Consider the following 17,905-nt stretch of genomic DNA (forward strand, 5'->3'; position numbering starts at 1 on the left):
ACAAACTCTTTATCTTGAAATTCAGATATTATTGCCTTTGAAAGAGTGCTGATGCACAGGAACACCTTAGGCGTCTAAAATAGGGCTACCATACATCTGGGATTTAAAAGGCAGAATTGACATCCAGGGGGATTTCTGAAAGGCGGCGCTTTGTTCTGGCAAGTCATTAAAAAAAGATTGCGTTGAGGACCTTGGTGAACTGAATCTCCGAGACGCTGTATTAGCAAAGCGTGGGTGGGAACTCCGTCCCCCTTTGAACCAACACATACTAAGGCGTCGTCGTGGGGCTATTATATCGCACCTTCACACGAGCCCCCCAACCCCCCCTAGTGGGTGGGAGCGCCCCCCTTCTGGTGCCTCTTCTGGGTTTTTCCTACTGCCTCTGGGTCTTTTGCCCACGGCTCTCCCCTGGTCGCAAACCAGTCCCCGCCCCCGCTACCCCCTTTTTTTTTTTCTCTTCCTAACTCTTATCTCCCCTACCCCTTTATTGTATTTGACTACCACGGAAACAAACCACGCAGAATTGTAAGAACAAGAGTGTAAGCCCCACAGGGAGAGACCTAGTAATGTGGGGGAGGGACGGGAAAAGAGGAGGGGGGACTCAAGGGGATAGGAGACTATCAAAACAAGAAGAAATAAGAGACTTGGAGAGCCTTTGGGCAAGAATTAAGGAGGAATTTAAGCAAAATGAATTACATATGGAAAGTAAATTGGAAGAAATGCAGGGGATGATTGACAAAAAAATAGAAGGTGCAGTAGGAGAACTCTCAATTAAGATCCAAGAGTTATCCACCAAATCCAAAATAATTGAGGACTCTAACAAAAGAATGCAGAAAGAGATGAGGGAACAGAAAAAAGAATCAGTAAGGATGAAGGAAGATCTGAGAGAATTAAATAGAACACAAGAAAAGATTTGGGATAACTTAGCCATGACAGAACTGAGACAAAAACAACTACACCTAAAATTTAGGGGAGTGGAAGAGGAAAGGAATGAGGACATAAAAGGAAAGATGGCTAAGGAATTATCAAAGTGGCTGGGATTAAGAGAAGATGAGGTGACCCAAACTATTGAAAATGCATTTAGAATTAAAACGAGACCTCAACACTTGAAGCCAAATAAATTCCTGGGTGACTGTCTAGTGATCTTCAATTCAATGGAAATGAAAAATTTGATCCTAAAAACAAGCTATCGAAATAAACTGAAAATCGGTGGGAGGCCCATCATTATCTATAAAGAAATACCGACAAGACTGCTACGTAAAAGAGAGGGGTTTAGGCAAGTGGTAGGGGTCTTAAAAAGAAATGACATACAGTATAGATGGGAATTCCCTGAAGGAATCACCTTTTTCTACAAAGATAAAAAGTTTAGGTTACTGGATCCTCAAGAAGCTGAGAAATTTTTGAGAAGATATGAGAAGGAATTGGGCAGGATAGAGAACAGGCCAATGGAGGTGGAGCTGGATGAGAAACAGGAGAGATGGAGGGGGAGAGGGCCGGGAAAGGAAGGAAGAGACGCTGAGGAAGAAAATGAGGAGAGTGATGCCGCGGTGGGAGAAGAGGCGGCAGGAGAGGAGGAGGTCCTAGGGAACAAGGACTCTAGATTTTAAACTTGTAAAACTGAACTGAGTGCTTAATACACTTAAGAGTTAAACAATAGCCGTTACACTGAAGCTCTTATCCTGGAATGTGAATGGGTTGAACGAAAAATTGAAAAGGAATAAAATTGAGAAAGCTTTAAAAAATAAGAACTATGATGTAATCTGTTTCCAAGAGACGCACATAGCAAAAAAACATAGACATATCCTAGTAAATAAGAAGTTAGGGGTAGAATTTGTTAACTCGGGTATAAATAAGAAAAGGGGAGTAGTGATATATGTTAAAGAAAAGTGGGACCCGGTACTAATCTGTAAAGACGATGAGGGGAGAATACTAGGAATTCAACTTAACTGTCAGGGAGAGAAACTCAACGTGGTAACGGTTTATGCCCCCAACACAAATAAAGCTGAATTTTTTGAGAAGTTGGAACAAATACTACTAGAATTGGAAGACCATAAATTAATCTTACTTGGGGATCTCAACGGGGTCCCAGCACCGGAATGGGATAGAAATGTAAAGAAGGGTAAAGTGAATCAAGGGAAGCTGCCAAAATCCTTTAGTAATTTGGTGGAGAATTTTGATTTAATTGATATATGGAGGCACAAAAACCCTATAACAAGGCAATTTACTCATTTCTCAGAACCCCACCAGAGCTGGGGCAGAATAGACCAGATCTGGGTCTCAAGAACAATTTTGACAAAAGTAAGGGAATGTGAAATACAACCCAGAACCTTATCAGATCACTGCCCAATAGCTTTGGAAATAAAAAAGGAAACATCAGGTCCGTACAGGTGGAGGATGAATGAGTACCTCTTAGAAATCGAGGAGGTGATAGATAAAGCCAAAGCCACCCTCAAGAATTATTTTGATTTAAACTGGAATAAGGGTACGTCCCCTGACGTAGTCTGGGACGCCGGTAAAGCAGTCCTAAGAGGCCTCTTGATACAACAAAATAGCCATAGGAGAAAACTGAGAAACCAAAAGAAAGAAGAGATCCTTACCCAACTAAAAGATTGTGAAAAAAAATTAGCAATAAGACCAGGAGATGATAGACTTAAACAAACCTCCAGTATGCTGCAGGCACAATATTCCGCACTACTAAATCAAGAGGTAGAGTGGAAAATTAAATTCATGAAGCAGAAATATTTCGAATCGGCGAACAAATCTGGGAAGTTGCTGGCATGGCAGCTAAGGAGGAGGAAAAAGCAAAACGTGATAAATAAACTTATAGTAGAGGATAAGATAGTGGAAGAAACAACCGAAATAGAAAGAAGGTTTACCCAATTTTACGGAAAGTTGTATGAGAAGGGAGAAGAGGAAGAAGTAGAAATAGAAAAATACCTGACAGAGTGTGGAGGGATCCATGTAACGGATGAGGAAAAAAAACACCTAAATAAAAGTATTACAGTAGAAGAGGTGAGGGAAGCCATTAAGAGAATGAAAAACGGGAAGGCACCCGGCCCCGATGGATTAACTGCTAAATATTATAAAATATTAGGAGATCATATAGCCCCAGTGCTCAGCGAGGTTATTAACAACATCCTCCAGGGAGGAAGGATTCCAGATTCATGGAGGGAGGCACATATTACGTTAATACCAAAAACAGAAACAGAGAAAACGGATATAAGAAACTATAGACCAATTTCCCTGCTCAACAATGATTATAAGATCTTTGCAGATATTATGGCGAGCAGGCTTAAGAAGTACTTAATGAGAGCCATCCATAAAGACCAAGTGGGTTTTTTACCGAATAGGCAGTTAAAAGATAACGTCAGACACTTAGTGAATATTATCGAATATCTGGATATGAAGATAGATATCCCGGCAGCATTAATTTTTATTGATGCTGAGAAAGCATTCGATAATGTTTCTTGGAACTTTTTGTTACGGTGTATAAAAACAGTAGGAATAGAGGGCCCCTTTTTAGAAGGGATAAAGGCAATATACTCAGGGCAAAGGGCAAGGCTGATTATAAATGATAGCCTCTCCAGCCCTTTTACAATAGCGAAAGGCACAAGACAAGGCTGCCCGTTATCCCCCCTTCTCTTTATTATGGTTCTAGAGATATTGGCAAATAAAATAAGGGAGTCATCAAGAATAAAGGGGATAAAAGTCGGAGAGAAAGAGTACAAGCTAAAGGCATATGCCGATGACGTGGTGCTAACTTTAGAGGAACCAATGAACAGCGTTAGTAATACTGTAAAGATCTTAGAAGAATTTGGCAAATTGGCGGGGTTTAAATTAAACAAGGGGAAAACTAAAATTCTAGTGAAGAATTTAGATGAAGTGGCAAAGATCCAGTTGGAGCAAATGATCGGCATTAAAGTAGTAAAAAAAGTTAAGTACCTGGGAATATGGATATCGCCAAAGAATATAAACTTATTAGAAGATAATTACACCAAGGTCTGGCAAGAAATTAAGAGAGATCTGGACATTTGGAATAGGCTAAAACTGTCTTGGTCAGGAAGGATGGCTGCGATCAAAATGAGTATTTTACCAAAACTACTGTTTTTATTCCAGAATATCCCTATAATAAGAGGAACATCATGTTTTAAGACCTGGCAAAAAATTCTGACGAAATTCATATGGCAGGGGAAAAGGGCCAGAATTAAATTCAAACTGCTGACGGATGCGAGAGAGAGGGGGGGCTTCGCAGTCCCAGATTTAAGGCTCTATTACGATGCTGCCTGCCTCTGTTGGATAAAAGACTGGGCGACTTTAAAAAACCCAGACCTACTGGACCTTGAAGGCTTTGATGCCAGGTTTGGCTGGCACGCTTATTTATGGCAAGATAAAGGTAAAGCCCACAAAAGCTTCTCAAATCATATTATCAGAGGCCCTCTACTAGAAGCCTGGAACAGAAATAAAAAAGTAATTGAAAGCGGTACGCCTTGGTGGATCTCCCCAATAGATATTATAACGCTCAAAAAAACAAACCAAGAGGGGGAGAGATGGACGTATGAGGACCTCCTAGTCAAACTGGAGGGTGGATGGAAAATCAGACCTTATGAGGAGTTAAAAGGAAAACTAAACAGCTGGCTTCAATATCATCAGATTAATGCGTTGTGGCTCGAGCATAAAAAAACAGGGATAAGTGAAAAAAAATCGAAATATCAGGTAGAGATATTGGAATCTAATAGCAAACTCCTCTCTAAAATGTATAAACAATTGTTAAGCTGGGAAACCAGAGATGAGGCAGTCAAGGGGGTCATGGTTAAATGGGCCAGAGATCTGGGACATAATTTGGAACAGGAGAAATGGCAGAAACTATGGAAAAAGGGTATGAAGTTCTCGGCATGTGCTACTCTCCGAGAAAATCTAGAGAAGATGATGTACCGATGGTACATCACCCCGGCAAGTCTGGGGAAGATGTATAAAACCGGTGATAGCACATGCTGGAGATGTAAAAACAAGGTGGGGAACTTCTTTCATATGTGGTGGACCTGTGAGGTGGTGAGAGGATTCTGGGACCAAATTTATGAGGAACTAAAGAAAATTTTAAAATACAACTTCCCTAAGATACCGGAAGCGTTTCTTTTAGGAATGGTAGGAGAAGAGATTAAAAGAGAAGATGAAAACTTCTTCCAATACGCCACGGCGGCGGCCAGGATCGCGTTGGCGCAGAATTGGAAAACATCTAACACCCCCACAGTTAAAGAATGGCAGACGAAACTATTCCAATATATAGAACTAGCGAGGCTGACACAAAGAATTAGATCTCAAAATAATACTAAATTAAAAAATGACTGGAGTAAATTTCTGGGCTATGTTGAAGTGACTTATGGAATGTTGAAAATCTCAGTGGATGGAATTTAAAACCTGTAATGTTTGAACATTGGTAATGATAATGTAATCAGCGAGTAAACTATAAGGATTGTACAACCCAAACCGGGAAGGATGGAAGTCACAGTGTACGGAACGATGTTTTATTATCCTTTTTTGGTTTTGTTTTTCTTCTTTCCTCTTTCTTTTTCTGTTTTTCTTGTGCTTTTTCTCTTTTTTATTTTTATTTTTATCTTTTTTATTTTTTTTCTGTTCTCCTTTTTTTTTTTTTCTTTCCTCTTTGCTTTTTTGATCCCCTATTGTATGTTCTGCTGCGGTTTGTAGATGATTGTATGATTGTGTAAAAAATTTAATAAACAGAGAATTAAAAAAAAAAAAAAAAAAAAAAGATTGCGTTTCTTTGGCGTTTTTGTAGGAAAACAACTTTCAGGGGGACCTGGTTCTTACTTTTTGAAATATGGGAACCCTGTCTATAACACTTGTCAGATCCTATCCCAGCACCTTCAGATTTGCACACAAACACCCAGACTAGATCTGTACTCCAGGAGTATCATAGGGGATTGGCATTAGACATCTGACTATAGTCTGGAGCCTTCTGGTCCTGACCACTACTGCCCATTCAGCCTTGCTCTCCAAGTGAGTAAAGTAAGGAGAAGGAGCAGTAACTTCCACAAGCTTTCTCTTGTCCCTCTGGGAAGTGGTGCAGATTAGGTTCCAGAGGAAGAGACAAGTGAATGGGCAGTGGTAAGCAGGAAGTGGCTGTCGCCAGAGATCTTGCCCAAGCCCTTCCAAAAATAAAACCTAGAACCAGGACAGCTTTCCAGCAGGACTGCTACACTTCCCTTAAACAGCTTATTAGCCTCATAGGGATGATGTGGTGGTTGCGGAATAAAGATACTGGTTTTCTTCAACCCTGCTTCCTCCCTAAATAGTTTATCTGCCTCAAGTTGTATGCGCCTCTTGATTCTGGTGTTATGAAGAGTCAAATTTAGCTATTCCCTATGTACTTCCATGTATATAAGGAAAACAGCATAGCTTTCAGTTGCACCACAGGAGATACATGGTAATTCTTAGAAAGTTGGTTTGGAGCCAGAAGAAAACCCAGCAGAGCAGTCTTAAGATTCCAGTAGGATTATGTGGATGGGGGGCGGGGGGAATAGTCAGCTAGCTTGCTCACCAGGACATGAACAGAATAAAGGCAACATTCTCAAAGTAAGTTTCTAGTTCTCCTGTTGGCTACAAAAACAAACCAACCATAAAATGTGCTTGCAATATGTGCTGTCATTAATGTCCTTCAAGTTCATTCACACACATGTCCACGGTGAGGAGTTTTTCTGTCATGGTATTGGTTGTCTTGACTAATCTGATAAGGCCTAGGCAATGAATCATCTACTAAAGGAAATAATCAAGTCTCTGTCTTGCTTTGTTGTGGAAGCCTCCCCAAATAGGAAACCAGGAAACAGTAGTTCAAATTCACTAAATGATTACATTTCCTACCACCCTCTTCAATGCACTAGACACCAGGAGGTTAGTTGAAAATCAGAACAGCAGCTATCTCACTAAGAATTCAAGTACAGACTTGTCCCAGGCCTTTGCCAGATGCGACTGGACATAACAATTTGCTGCTCATTAACTCATAGGCAGTTTCACACAGAGCTTGCCCTGTCATCACTATCCACTCCGAATCTGGAGTACTTATGAGCATGTACTTATTGCTATAGCTCCCCTCACAGACTAGTAGGGGTATGTTGTCTGGGGGGACTCTATACTGCAAAATGATTCTGTTCCTCTTATCTAATGAAACATAGAAATCTGATAAATATTATATACACTGATTAATTCAATTTAATATACCACTTTTCAGTTGACTCTCACAAAGCAGTTTACGTTAAAATCTTAAAACAAGAGGCAGCAATTAAATCTATAGAATAAGCCAGCCAAGATAATCTACAAGAGGGATATTTTTTGAAAGCCACATCTCCCCTTCCCACAGGTAAAGAGGTTCTTTGAGTAGCCCTGGGGTGGCGATTAAGGGAGCGAGAGGCCACCTCAACTCCACTACTGGGAACCAGGTTGTAGGCAGCTCTCCAGGCCAGTTTGTCTTTAGTCTCTCCTCCCTTCAGGGCAAGATGGTCCTCAGAAGGCCCCATAGTGGAGGATAGTAGAGATGGAAACCACCTCACTCACTCTCAAATGTCTGTATGTGAGTGTATGTCCATGTCCAGAAGGACTGGAATTCAGTCCCAGATGGCGAAAATGGAAAGTGGAGCCTTCAGGGCTCCCAGCGGAGACTGGAGCTCATCACACTCACACACACACACACACACACACACACACACACACACACCACGTATCCTACCAAAACTGCATTCATATTAATTTGTTATCAACACTCTACAAATGATAACCAGACCTAACTAACTGGAAGGCTACCTGATTTAAGACATCCTGGTGTGCATCAAGATATGGCTAGAACTAACAGGCCAAAGCCAGGCCAAGACATTTTGTTGCCTGAGGTGAGGGAGAAGATGGTGCTCCCCTTTTCCACATACAAAGGCTATTCAACTGGCGGCTGAAACTTACTCCAGTGCTGGTTGACAGAGACAGCAGCAGCATCCTGAGAGCAGCAGGTTAGCTTAGGGGGCACAGGGCAGACTGAATGGCAGGACTGGGGGTGTCGTTACTGCCCCCAACAGCTCCCTCACTCTGCCACAGAGGTGGAGAAGCTCAGGCTCAGGGACTAAATATGGCCTTCTAGAATTCACTGTCTGGTCCTCAGGACTCTCTCCATGCCACACCCTTTCTCCCTAGGCACCAACCCTCCCTGCCCCTGCCGTGCTCCTTCCTTGACTGTTTTTGCCTTGCTGGTCTGTGTCCTTGAACTCTGATAATGCCTCTTGCTTGCCTGGATAGAAAGGATAGAGAAGAGTGTGGGAGCATGTGTAGAAACTAGTCTACTGTACAAAGATAAGATTTACATGAATTGCTCCACCAACATTTTGTTCTGGACTGGTCCCACCCACTAGTGGCATGTGGCTCCTGGAAGACTGCCCAGATAGGAATGTGGCCCTCAGGCTGAAAAATATTCCATGTCTCTGCTCTATTTAATGTTATTCCTATGCACGGAATACAGGGAACGGACTCCTGCCCACCCAGCTGGGGTCTCAGCACAAGCCAGAATAAGCCAGCTTCTAAATAGCAAGAGATGAGTCTCTACATGTCCAGCTCACTGGAGCATCTAGAACTAATGGAAACTTAAGGAATGCAAGATATTTCAACTGCTCCTGCAGTTGCCTGTTGCAAAGCTTAGCTCTGCTGGGAGCCAATCTTGGCATAGCATACCTCACAGTTCACAAACTGAGCTGCCTTTGGTTCACCAATTCTAATGCAGGGGGAAATGTTGAGGGCAGAGGGTGGGGGCACACAGTGTTACTGGCATCCATCCAGTTTTCCACTTTAGCCAGTCCCAGTGCTCCTTTGACAGGTAAATCAATGCCTGTCTGGTGTAACTTAGCAAATCCTCTGGATTTCTCAGAACTTTAGCAAAACAGTGATTTCTCTGTTGCCAATGACTTTACGAAGCACTACAAGTAACAAAAGCTTTGGCATGCACTGTTTTTGAAATGTATGAACCAGCATTTGACTAATCAGTTGCTTGAAAGAGTATTCAAACTCTTAAGTCAAAAACGTAAAACAGGAATTAATACTAATTCTGGAAATTTGGAGGAGGTGAAGCTTGTATTGACAAGGTACCTAGATGTAAATACCAAGTGCATATTTGATGCATTTTCTTAAGGGTTAAGAAATGATTCCATGGGGAAACATTTATTTATGCTTCTGTTCATTATTCCAGGAGGCATCACCTCCAAGGAGGAATACGTGTGAAGCTTCAGGTACTGCCGAGATCTGCACAACAGATCTAGAATCACGGTGCAGCAGATTATGGTGTTTGCCAACACAACATAACAATGCATAATAGTTCCCTTTGTCTCTTCACTCCAACACAAGTTGACAGTTAAACATCTTTGGGGCGGGGTGGAACTTTCAGAAAGGAATGATTGACAGCTTGCTGTACTGTATCCCTGCAGCGAGCTAGGCCTTTAAAGGAAAAAAACCAAGCCAAAACAGTCCGCATGCCCTTCATGCCTCCTTCAAAAACTAGTCTAAAATTAATTGCTATAAAGGGCACTCTTAACTCAATTCCGATGTAACCTTTGCATGCCCCTAAAATTTCAACAATCTGGGTGTTGTTTTTTTAATCATTCACATACCTTGTTGATGCCCTCTTCGTTGGCTTCAACTTTCTTCTGCAACTGCATCGCTTGCCATAGATCGGCCACAGAGCCACTCCTGGCTTTATCCATCAAGTCGGTACCAGAAGGCAGCTTCTCTAGGCCAGACATTTGCTGTTCAAACCCTTTGACCCGCTTTCCCAACCCCTGCACTTTCCCCTGGACTCCCTGCACTTGATCTTGCATTCCTTGGACCTGATCTTCCACCCCTTGCACCTGATCTGCCATCCCTTGGAGGTTCGCCTGCAGCGCAAACATTTTATTTTCCAAGTCGTCAAGGCGAGATTCTATGTCTTTGTCTGAAACCCCCTTTTCCTTCCTGGGCCTGCCTTCTTTGCCTTCTTTGCCCTCCAGGCCTTCTTTGCCTTCCTTGCCCTCCAGGCCTTCTTTGCCTTCTTTGCCTTCCTTGCCCACCAAGCCTTCCTTGCCTTCCTTGCCTGCCCTGCCTGCCTTGCCTTCCCGGCCCTCCTTGCCTGCCCTGCCATCCTTGCCCTTCAGTAACTCTTCATCGGACAGTATCTCCCCAACCCCCGTCTCAATAGCCTCCGGCATGTCTGGCTTGGGTGGCGGGCCCCGATCCACCTTGACCTCCGCCATGGCATCCTGGATTTTGAGGTACCTGAGGATGGCATGGAGGAGGGTGTGGAGGGCATTGAAATTGACATGGCCAACCTCAGGAGTCCCTATGGAGATGTCCGCCAACTCGTACAAGGTGACTTTCAGAGACATGTCTGCACCCCTTTCGACCCACCCTTTTCTTTGCGACAACTGCCAGCTGCCTTATTTAAGAAAAATAAAATAAAATCTTCTTTTAAGAAATAACAAAAAAACAACCCCGTCCTAATCTTTTATTAACCCCTATGAAAATATAACGCTGGGATGGGAAGGCAGTTCAATAAATAAAAGCTCTTCCCTTTTTTTTTTTAACAAGGAATATCTGTCTGGAGTATTTTTATTTTTTAAGCCTAATTTATTGTAAGCCCATTCCTAAAAGTGAGCAGGCTCGCGCCCTGAAGGGATGAGCAGCGCTTCTATCTCGCATTATCTTTTTGCTCTATTTGCCTATCCTTCTCCCACCCGCCCCCTCAAAACGACCACCCCTATTTAAAGGGCTTTTTCAAAGCTCCCCTCAGCCTAAGCAGCTCCCGCCCCCAACGCAGCTCGCAGCTCGGGCGAGCGACGGACTGAAGAGCAGCTCCCCGCCGAAGCTCGGAAGAGACACCGCCTCCGCCGCGGACAATCCGGCCCCGTTCGAATCCTTGCGTTCCATTGGTTGCCTCACAAACCTTCTCGTTCCAGGATTGGCTTCCAGAACTGCTCATGTGCTTTTGTTTATCTCGCCGGCTGCCGGCTGATTGCGAGCCGGCGTTTGTGGTTGCTACGCGACAGGGGTGACCGCCCTCCGCCGTTCCGGGACTCGCGGCGCCGCGCGAATTATGACTCCGCGCGCTCCCTCCGCCCTTGCTAGGCAGAGAGGAATGGGCGGGAGCCGAAGGAATCGGGGAGGTTTGTTAGCCAGTTTAATAGATTTCCACTTTAATTAAGCTATTTCTTTCCTATGAGTTTCCGAGCAGCAGATTCAAAAAGTATAAAATAAAATTTAGACGCTACACACAGTGATTTTTTTAAAGGGGGGGCTGTCCCCCTATATCTGTTGGTGGCATTCGTAGATCTGTTTACTTTAAACATTTAAATTGCCCCGTAGGTTTTACAGGAAAAAGGGGGAAAGTGCTGAAATACTGCGCAGAACCACGTGAGCGTGATTTAGCCCTAAGGTCATCGTTTGCCAGAAGCAAGACCCCTGCAAAAGCTCTCCTTGCAACCAAAGGCCTAGGATGGTGGAAAGCGACCTGTCTCAGGTACGGCTTAGTTTGCAACAGCGCTGTTTTCAGTGTTCAAGATACTGGGAACAGATAAACTGTGGACAGCGGCAAGTGGGGGAAATTGGAGTGGTGAGAAAAACAGGCTCTGTGTATCATAGAATCGTAAAGTTGGAAGGGATCTCAAGGTTCATCTCGCCAAACTCCATACACTCTATTTAACGGTTAGTTTTGCATTGATTTGTGAAATCTAAATATTATTATTATTTATTAAATTTATATAATTCTATTTTTTTATATATCTATAGATACAGTTATAAAACCCATGCACATTTCATGCAGATTTATGTCCAATGGGCTTGTGGCCCAGGTCTTTTAAATATGTAGTGATGCCCTCTACTCCAAAGCATGTTTCCTCCAACAATGGGCAACTACAAAGTTCCCATGCGACAGTGAGTACAGCAGACAGGGGGGCTTTGTGCGGTTGGACTCCCATCAGTGCCAAGCCGGCACAGGAAGAGAGTTGCAGTCCAACATCATCTGGAGGACCACATGGTCCTCATCCCTGGAGCCCTGATCTCTCTCTTGCTCTCTCCCAAATCTCAAAGCAAACATTCACCTACACAGTGACTTCCGTCAAGCAGCAGCTGCCTGTCACATCTCAACTGAAATATCCCGATGCTTTGCCTGTCTCGCAATTGGAAGGCTCTTCCTAACATCTCACTTCTGTTGTTTAGTTGCAGTTTGAGCTCCTTTGCTCCTGTCTTCTCCACAGTAGCACAAAAGAGCAACTGGTCATTGGAGTGAAAAAAGGGGCAAAAGTGAAACAGATGTAGGGCCGGGATGGAGAACTCCGGCTCTCATTAGTCCCAGGCAGCTTGGCTGAGGGCCAGAAATGATGGATTTCTATATTCTTAACAGGGTTGGCAATTTCCCTATCAATAAAGCCAAAATTTCTGTGGCAGACACTTGGGATTAAACCACCACTGGACAGAGTTGGATGTATCTCTGAGTGAAATGCATAGGATCAGTCTACTCATGTCAGCTACTCTAAAACAATGTGAATTTACTTTGCAGGACGTAATCATGTTTTCACGGTATGCTGACTAATGAACAAATACATTCATACACTAGTTTTTTACTACTAGGGTTATATTTGTAACTATGCAATTTTTTCATGTTGTAAGCCAACTTGAGCATAGTTTTAGCTATGGAAAGGCGGCATACAAATAAAATGCTGTATGTATGTAACATCAGCTCAGAACAGCTCTTTGTGTGTACTGAAAGGACTAGCACCTTGAATCTGGGGGAAAAAATAGCAAATTCTTTGCAGAATCTCTTATCTGTGATTAGATGCCCTCATCATGTGATGAGAGCTGGTGGCTGTGCTCAGTTCCTCTCACCCAAGCCAATTGTATTTACAGATGAGAAAATGCCCTTAAGGACCTGCTGTAGAGCAGGGGTAGCCAACGCATTAGTGACCACAGCTCCAGTTCTAGCTTTGGACCTGATGCCTGGGGCTGATGGGCACCACTAAACATCTGAAGGGCACATTAGCTACCCCTGCTTTACAGTCCGCACAGCAAATGCACATTAAGAGCAGGAGTTCCCACAGGTCTTAAGCATATGAAATTAATGCTCAACATTTGATTCATAAGTGTAAGGAATCCTGGCTGAATTCTAATACAGATCACTATGGAATTACTGTTTTAAGGTTATGCATGGGGTTGTTTATTTTTATTGCTGTTTTAATTGTGTCTTTACAAATTGCAACCCATCCTAAGACCGGCTGTTGAAGGGCAACTAAGAAATATGTAGCAGCAACAGCAACAAGGACAGCTTTTCTAAAACCATGATCAAGAATATATCTTTGCCGTATTTTCTGCTTCTCCTAAGTGTTGGGCTAGATAGCGGTGTTCTACTTCTGGCCTGACTGCATTGCAGTGGAGGTGAAATGATATTCTATATATAGTTCGTAATATACCCAGGGACCACTTTTAAAGGTGCACTGCACAGATGGGCACTGTAATGCTCTCAGATCTGAGATGCAAACAGAACAAGAAACATATGGTTAAAGGAGTGTGTGTCCATGTTGGTTATGTGTGTGTGTGTGAGAGAGAGAGAGAGGGGGGGGAGGTGGTCTGGATAGTGCCCAAGTGCCTTTCTCTAAACAAAGTAGGAAATTTCAAGACCCACTTACTGCGCAATGAAATCAGGGGAGCCTTACATTAGGTATGGTAGGATGCTGCAGCTATATATTTTTTGTATATGTGAGTGAAGCTAGACAGAAAAATCAGGATTCGTGTTGGTCCATATGTGAACCCCAGTAGGTAAAACTGAATCCAGGACAAGAATCACAGACTCATGACTGTAAATGAAACAAATTAACTGGTTTGTTGATATACAATGCTCAGAACAAGAATAGCAGTAAATGTTTTAAGTCCAAATAACTGCACAAATACATAGTTCCTTGAACTACACAAGCTGTTCCGTGTAATTGACAAGCCAATGCAACTACTTATACGGTCATTTAAACAATAATTTATCATCAAACCCTAGTCTGCATCTCCCTGCCTAAACCTCATTCAGTCCATCTAGTTTATGCGCCACAGCTCAGTGGTGTTTTACATGCAGAAGGTCCCAGGTGTCTCTGGGTAGCTCTGGGAATGTTCCCTGCCTGAAACCCTAGAGAACCACTGCGGTATAAGGCAGCATCTTACGTTTACAAGCTGTTCTTGGCATTTTCACATGGAATTCATAGCTATCGATCCATTCTAGTGCATCCCCAGTTTCCCATAGGCTGGGAATAGTGAAAGAACGAAGCAGAGAGAGGGGTGGGGGTGGGGAAACAATAGGCAGCCTAGCAAGAACAGCAGCAGAATCCTATACATGTCTACTCTGATCTAAGTTCCACAGAGTTCAATAAGATTTCTCTACCCTTCTGACATGCACTGGCTTCAACTGCAAGCAAATGTTGACATTCCACGAAGCAACTACCAAGCTGCATGAGTCTCTGGCCATACCCTGACCCTTAAATATACAACCAATAATAAGATAGATGTGTGCAAGCCTCCTGCAGGTGGCAGCATATTACATGAAATAGGATGGAGGCAGCTATTGACAAAGCCTCGTATGAGTTCCTACCGAGAAAGTATTCCGTTTACACACTGCACACTTTCTGTGTTGTGAATGTGACCCAGATCAGATAAGCACCAGAAAGCAGTGTATACAACTCTTTTGCTTTTCTTTTGACCACAAGCAAATCTGGTCTAACTAAAGAATCACAATCACTGCTGCTGCTTAAATTTGAATTTTGTCCAGAAACATCCTTCACATTTCCCCCTCATATTTTATTCTATTTTGTTAAAAATAATAGTTATAACCTACCCTTCATCTCAATGCATCCCAGGGGTGATTTAGCTCCTTGATAGGTTATGCCTCACCCTTGCGCCCTCCGCCTATGAGAGTTGTCTTCGCATTTCAGCTGCTCAATATCCACTCCCCAACTGTGGCAGTCTTGATGCCTTGCACAAAAGGGGCAATGCAAAAAAAGGCTACAAAGGTGGAAGGTACCGGCTTATCAGATGTCCTGTGATCAACATACAAGGCTCAGGGAAGTGAGGCTATTGAGTGTTGAGTAAGCACAGCTAATTGGAACCAGTATGTTCAGAGGCATTGCCACTTGCCTTTGGTGACCAGATGCTGGGGACAAACAAGGAGGTGACTATTCCCAGCATGACTTGCTCTGCTCATAAGCTTCTAGAGGCACCTGGTTGGCTGCAAGTCGGAACACTAGACTAGATGCACCTTGGCCTCATTCAGAAAAGCAATTCTTGCAGTTTTCATTTTAGTGCATAAATACTCACACTAGAGAGGGACATGGGTAGCGCTGTGGGTTAAACCACAGAGCCTAGGACTTGCCGATCAGAAGGTCAGTGGTTCGAATCCCCGTGATGGGGTGAGCTCCCATTGTTCGGTCCCTGCTCCTGCCAACCTAGCAGTTCAAAAGCACGTCAAAGCGCAAGTAGATAAATAGGTACCACTCCGGCGGGAAGGTAAATTGCATTTCCGTGCACTGCTCTGGTACGCCAGAAGCGGCTTAGTCATGTTGGCCACATGACCCGGAAGCTGTATGCCAGCTGCCTCGGCCAATAAAGCGAGATGAGCGCCACAGCCCCAGTCAGTCACAACTGGATCTAATGGTCGGGGTCCCCTTTACGTTTACCTTACTCACACTAGAAACTCTTAAAGAGATATAGCTGTAGATTTAAAATCATGTGTTTATAAGCTTCCTCAAGTGCTTACTTGGATGCAGACAATTCTTGGCATATACTTGGAAGAAGCACAACTGTCGACTTATTTACTGTTGTGAGTGGAGCCACCTGATAACAGCTCCAAAGCCGTGGGTTACAGTACAGCATCCTTTGTTTAATTCACCCTCTGAATCCTTTTTGTGTTCCTTCACTCTTCTCAGGAAAGCGGGTGGTCAGCTTCGCTTACTAGAGATTTCTGCTCACCAATGATGTATATATAACAAGTCAGAGGGCCGCAGCTGATGTGTGTGCACTGTTTATACATAATCTGCATTTGACTCCTCATAATTGCTGGCACAACTTAATTGCTGTTTCCAGTTTAGAGATAAGTACCAGCAGCTCTTGGGATATTTTGAAGACAACAGCTGGAAAGAGAATCTGTGACCATTTTCTCTGATCTCATTGTTATAACTAGCCTTCATAACTACAATCACAGTTTGCCCCATTGGTTGTATAAACAATTCCAGGTATGTAAGGGAAGAAATGTCACTTTCTCTTTCAGTTGCTGGCACTCAAAAGGGCTATTAAGCTCTGGCATTGCTAAATCCAAATACTGAGTTATTAAACAAGGACCTTCAAATTACAAGAATTAAAGACCCTCTGGAATGATACTTTGATTTGTTTTTTGTTTTAACAGAATGATTCACCCACTGCATCCTTCACAAGGTCCTTAGCTAGCAGCATCAATTCTATCATAAGCATGGATCTGAAACTCTGCAACAGATTTTCCGCCTCTAAAATAGGGGATCATGTGGAATTCTCCATGTCTTGTTGAAGCTGTTACTGATGTACAAGCCTAGTTCAGTTATTTTGTATCACTACAAAATGCAGTAATCCCATCTAAACCTTCTACTGTATTTATATTCTATAAAACCTCAGGCAGATCTTCATTTCAGGAGCAAAATTAAAACCTCACAAGTCCTACTGATCATATGATATATTCAAAGACACCTCACTTCCCAGGAGAAATTTATGCAGGGAAATGTGTAAGATTACACCTAAAAGGTGTAATCTTGCATGTGATACTTCTTTGAGGAAGAATACTCACTTAACCCCCTTTAAGCCTTCTGTTATGGGATATTATTCCCAGGGCATGTTTAGCATTTGATTGGCACTGTTCATACACTGAACATAGTGTTCATACTGTTCATACCTTGGTCTCTTAAGGCTCGTCTGATTTCCTTTTGAGCTGTGCTTTCCAGACATGGGCACACACTTTAAAGCTTTGGGTCTGAGTGTTGTGGGGTTTTGTTTTGTTTTGTTTTTGGTCCCAGCGCTTTCCTCAGGGAAACCCATGTTTTATTGCTGAATCTGAGCAAATATGCAGAGAATCCAATTGCCATTTTCTCCAATTCAGCAGTAAAACATGGATTTCCCTGGGGAAAGTGCTTTGGCAAAAAAACAACTTGGACACAAAGCTTTAACGCCCCGACCTGTGTCTAGAAACACAGCACAAAAGGCAGTCTGGACGAGCCCTTAGTGTGGAAGAGCTTTCCAGGTTATCATAAAAATACATGCAAGTGGAAGGCTGTGTCCTGTGAGATACCCAAAGGCAAGGGCACGTACATAGTTTTTCTCTCTGTGCACCTCCCTCTAGGGTTTGCTTGCAGTTTTGCTCATGACAAAGCAAAAATTATTAAAAATCAATCATGGGCTCCCAAACAGAAAGGAAAACTGAAAAGAAAAACAAGGTGCAAAGCGCGCCATTGTCAAGAAGTGACAGTCACTGCAAGATTAATTTAAGGTGTTACTGTGGCTGCCTCCTTATGCCAACCCACAAAGCTCCATCATTCCTTTCTCAGGTTAGTATGGAAGTCAATAAATATAGGGTTAAGATAACAAAGTTCCCATTCCAATGGTTGAAAAGGATCTTTGTTTGGGATTCCTAGCAGCAATCATAGCAGTTGAGAACAGGCTCTAGCAAGCAAGCTTGACAAAAAGTAGATGCTTAGATTTTTTCCCCACTTCACCCTGATTTGGAAGACTAAAAACAACTGACTACATGTGCATGACAGCAGGCTTTTCATACTACCCACTGCACCATCAGTATCTCTGAGAAATGCACAAAGGGTTCATAGATGTTAAACACTACAGGAATATT

At 43.0% G+C, this 17,905-nt stretch overlaps 1 protein-coding gene and 1 long non-coding RNA gene across 3 annotated transcripts in view; one reads left to right on the forward strand and one right to left on the reverse strand.

The window, feature by feature from the left end:
- The window catches only part of QRICH2 (glutamine rich 2), a 47,732-nt gene extending 37,047 nt beyond the window's left edge, over positions 1-10,685 (reverse strand). Inside the window, exon 1 of one of the 2 annotated variants that reach the window (XM_081897514.1) lies at positions 9,651-10,685. In XM_081897514.1, coding sequence (XP_081753640.1) covers positions 9,651-10,400 — 750 coding nt within the window. In that variant the 5' untranslated portion in view covers positions 10,401-10,685. The remainder of the gene's footprint in view (positions 1-9,650) is intronic. The other variant, XM_081897513.1, reaches the window with a different exon arrangement.
- A 360-nt stretch (positions 10,686-11,045) lies between these two features.
- On the forward strand, positions 11,046-16,398 carry LOC309362509. Its single transcript, XR_014164986.1, has 3 exons — positions 11,046-11,177; positions 11,377-11,530; positions 15,966-16,398. It is a non-coding gene; the product is annotated as an uncharacterized lncRNA (long non-coding RNA).
- Positions 16,399-17,905: the final 1,507 nt, after the last annotated feature.

This window comes from Podarcis melisellensis, assembly GCF_964234715.1.
Source record: "Podarcis melisellensis genome assembly, chromosome: 2".
NCBI classification, from domain to species: Eukaryota; Metazoa; Chordata; class Lepidosauria; order Squamata; family Lacertidae; genus Podarcis; species Podarcis melisellensis.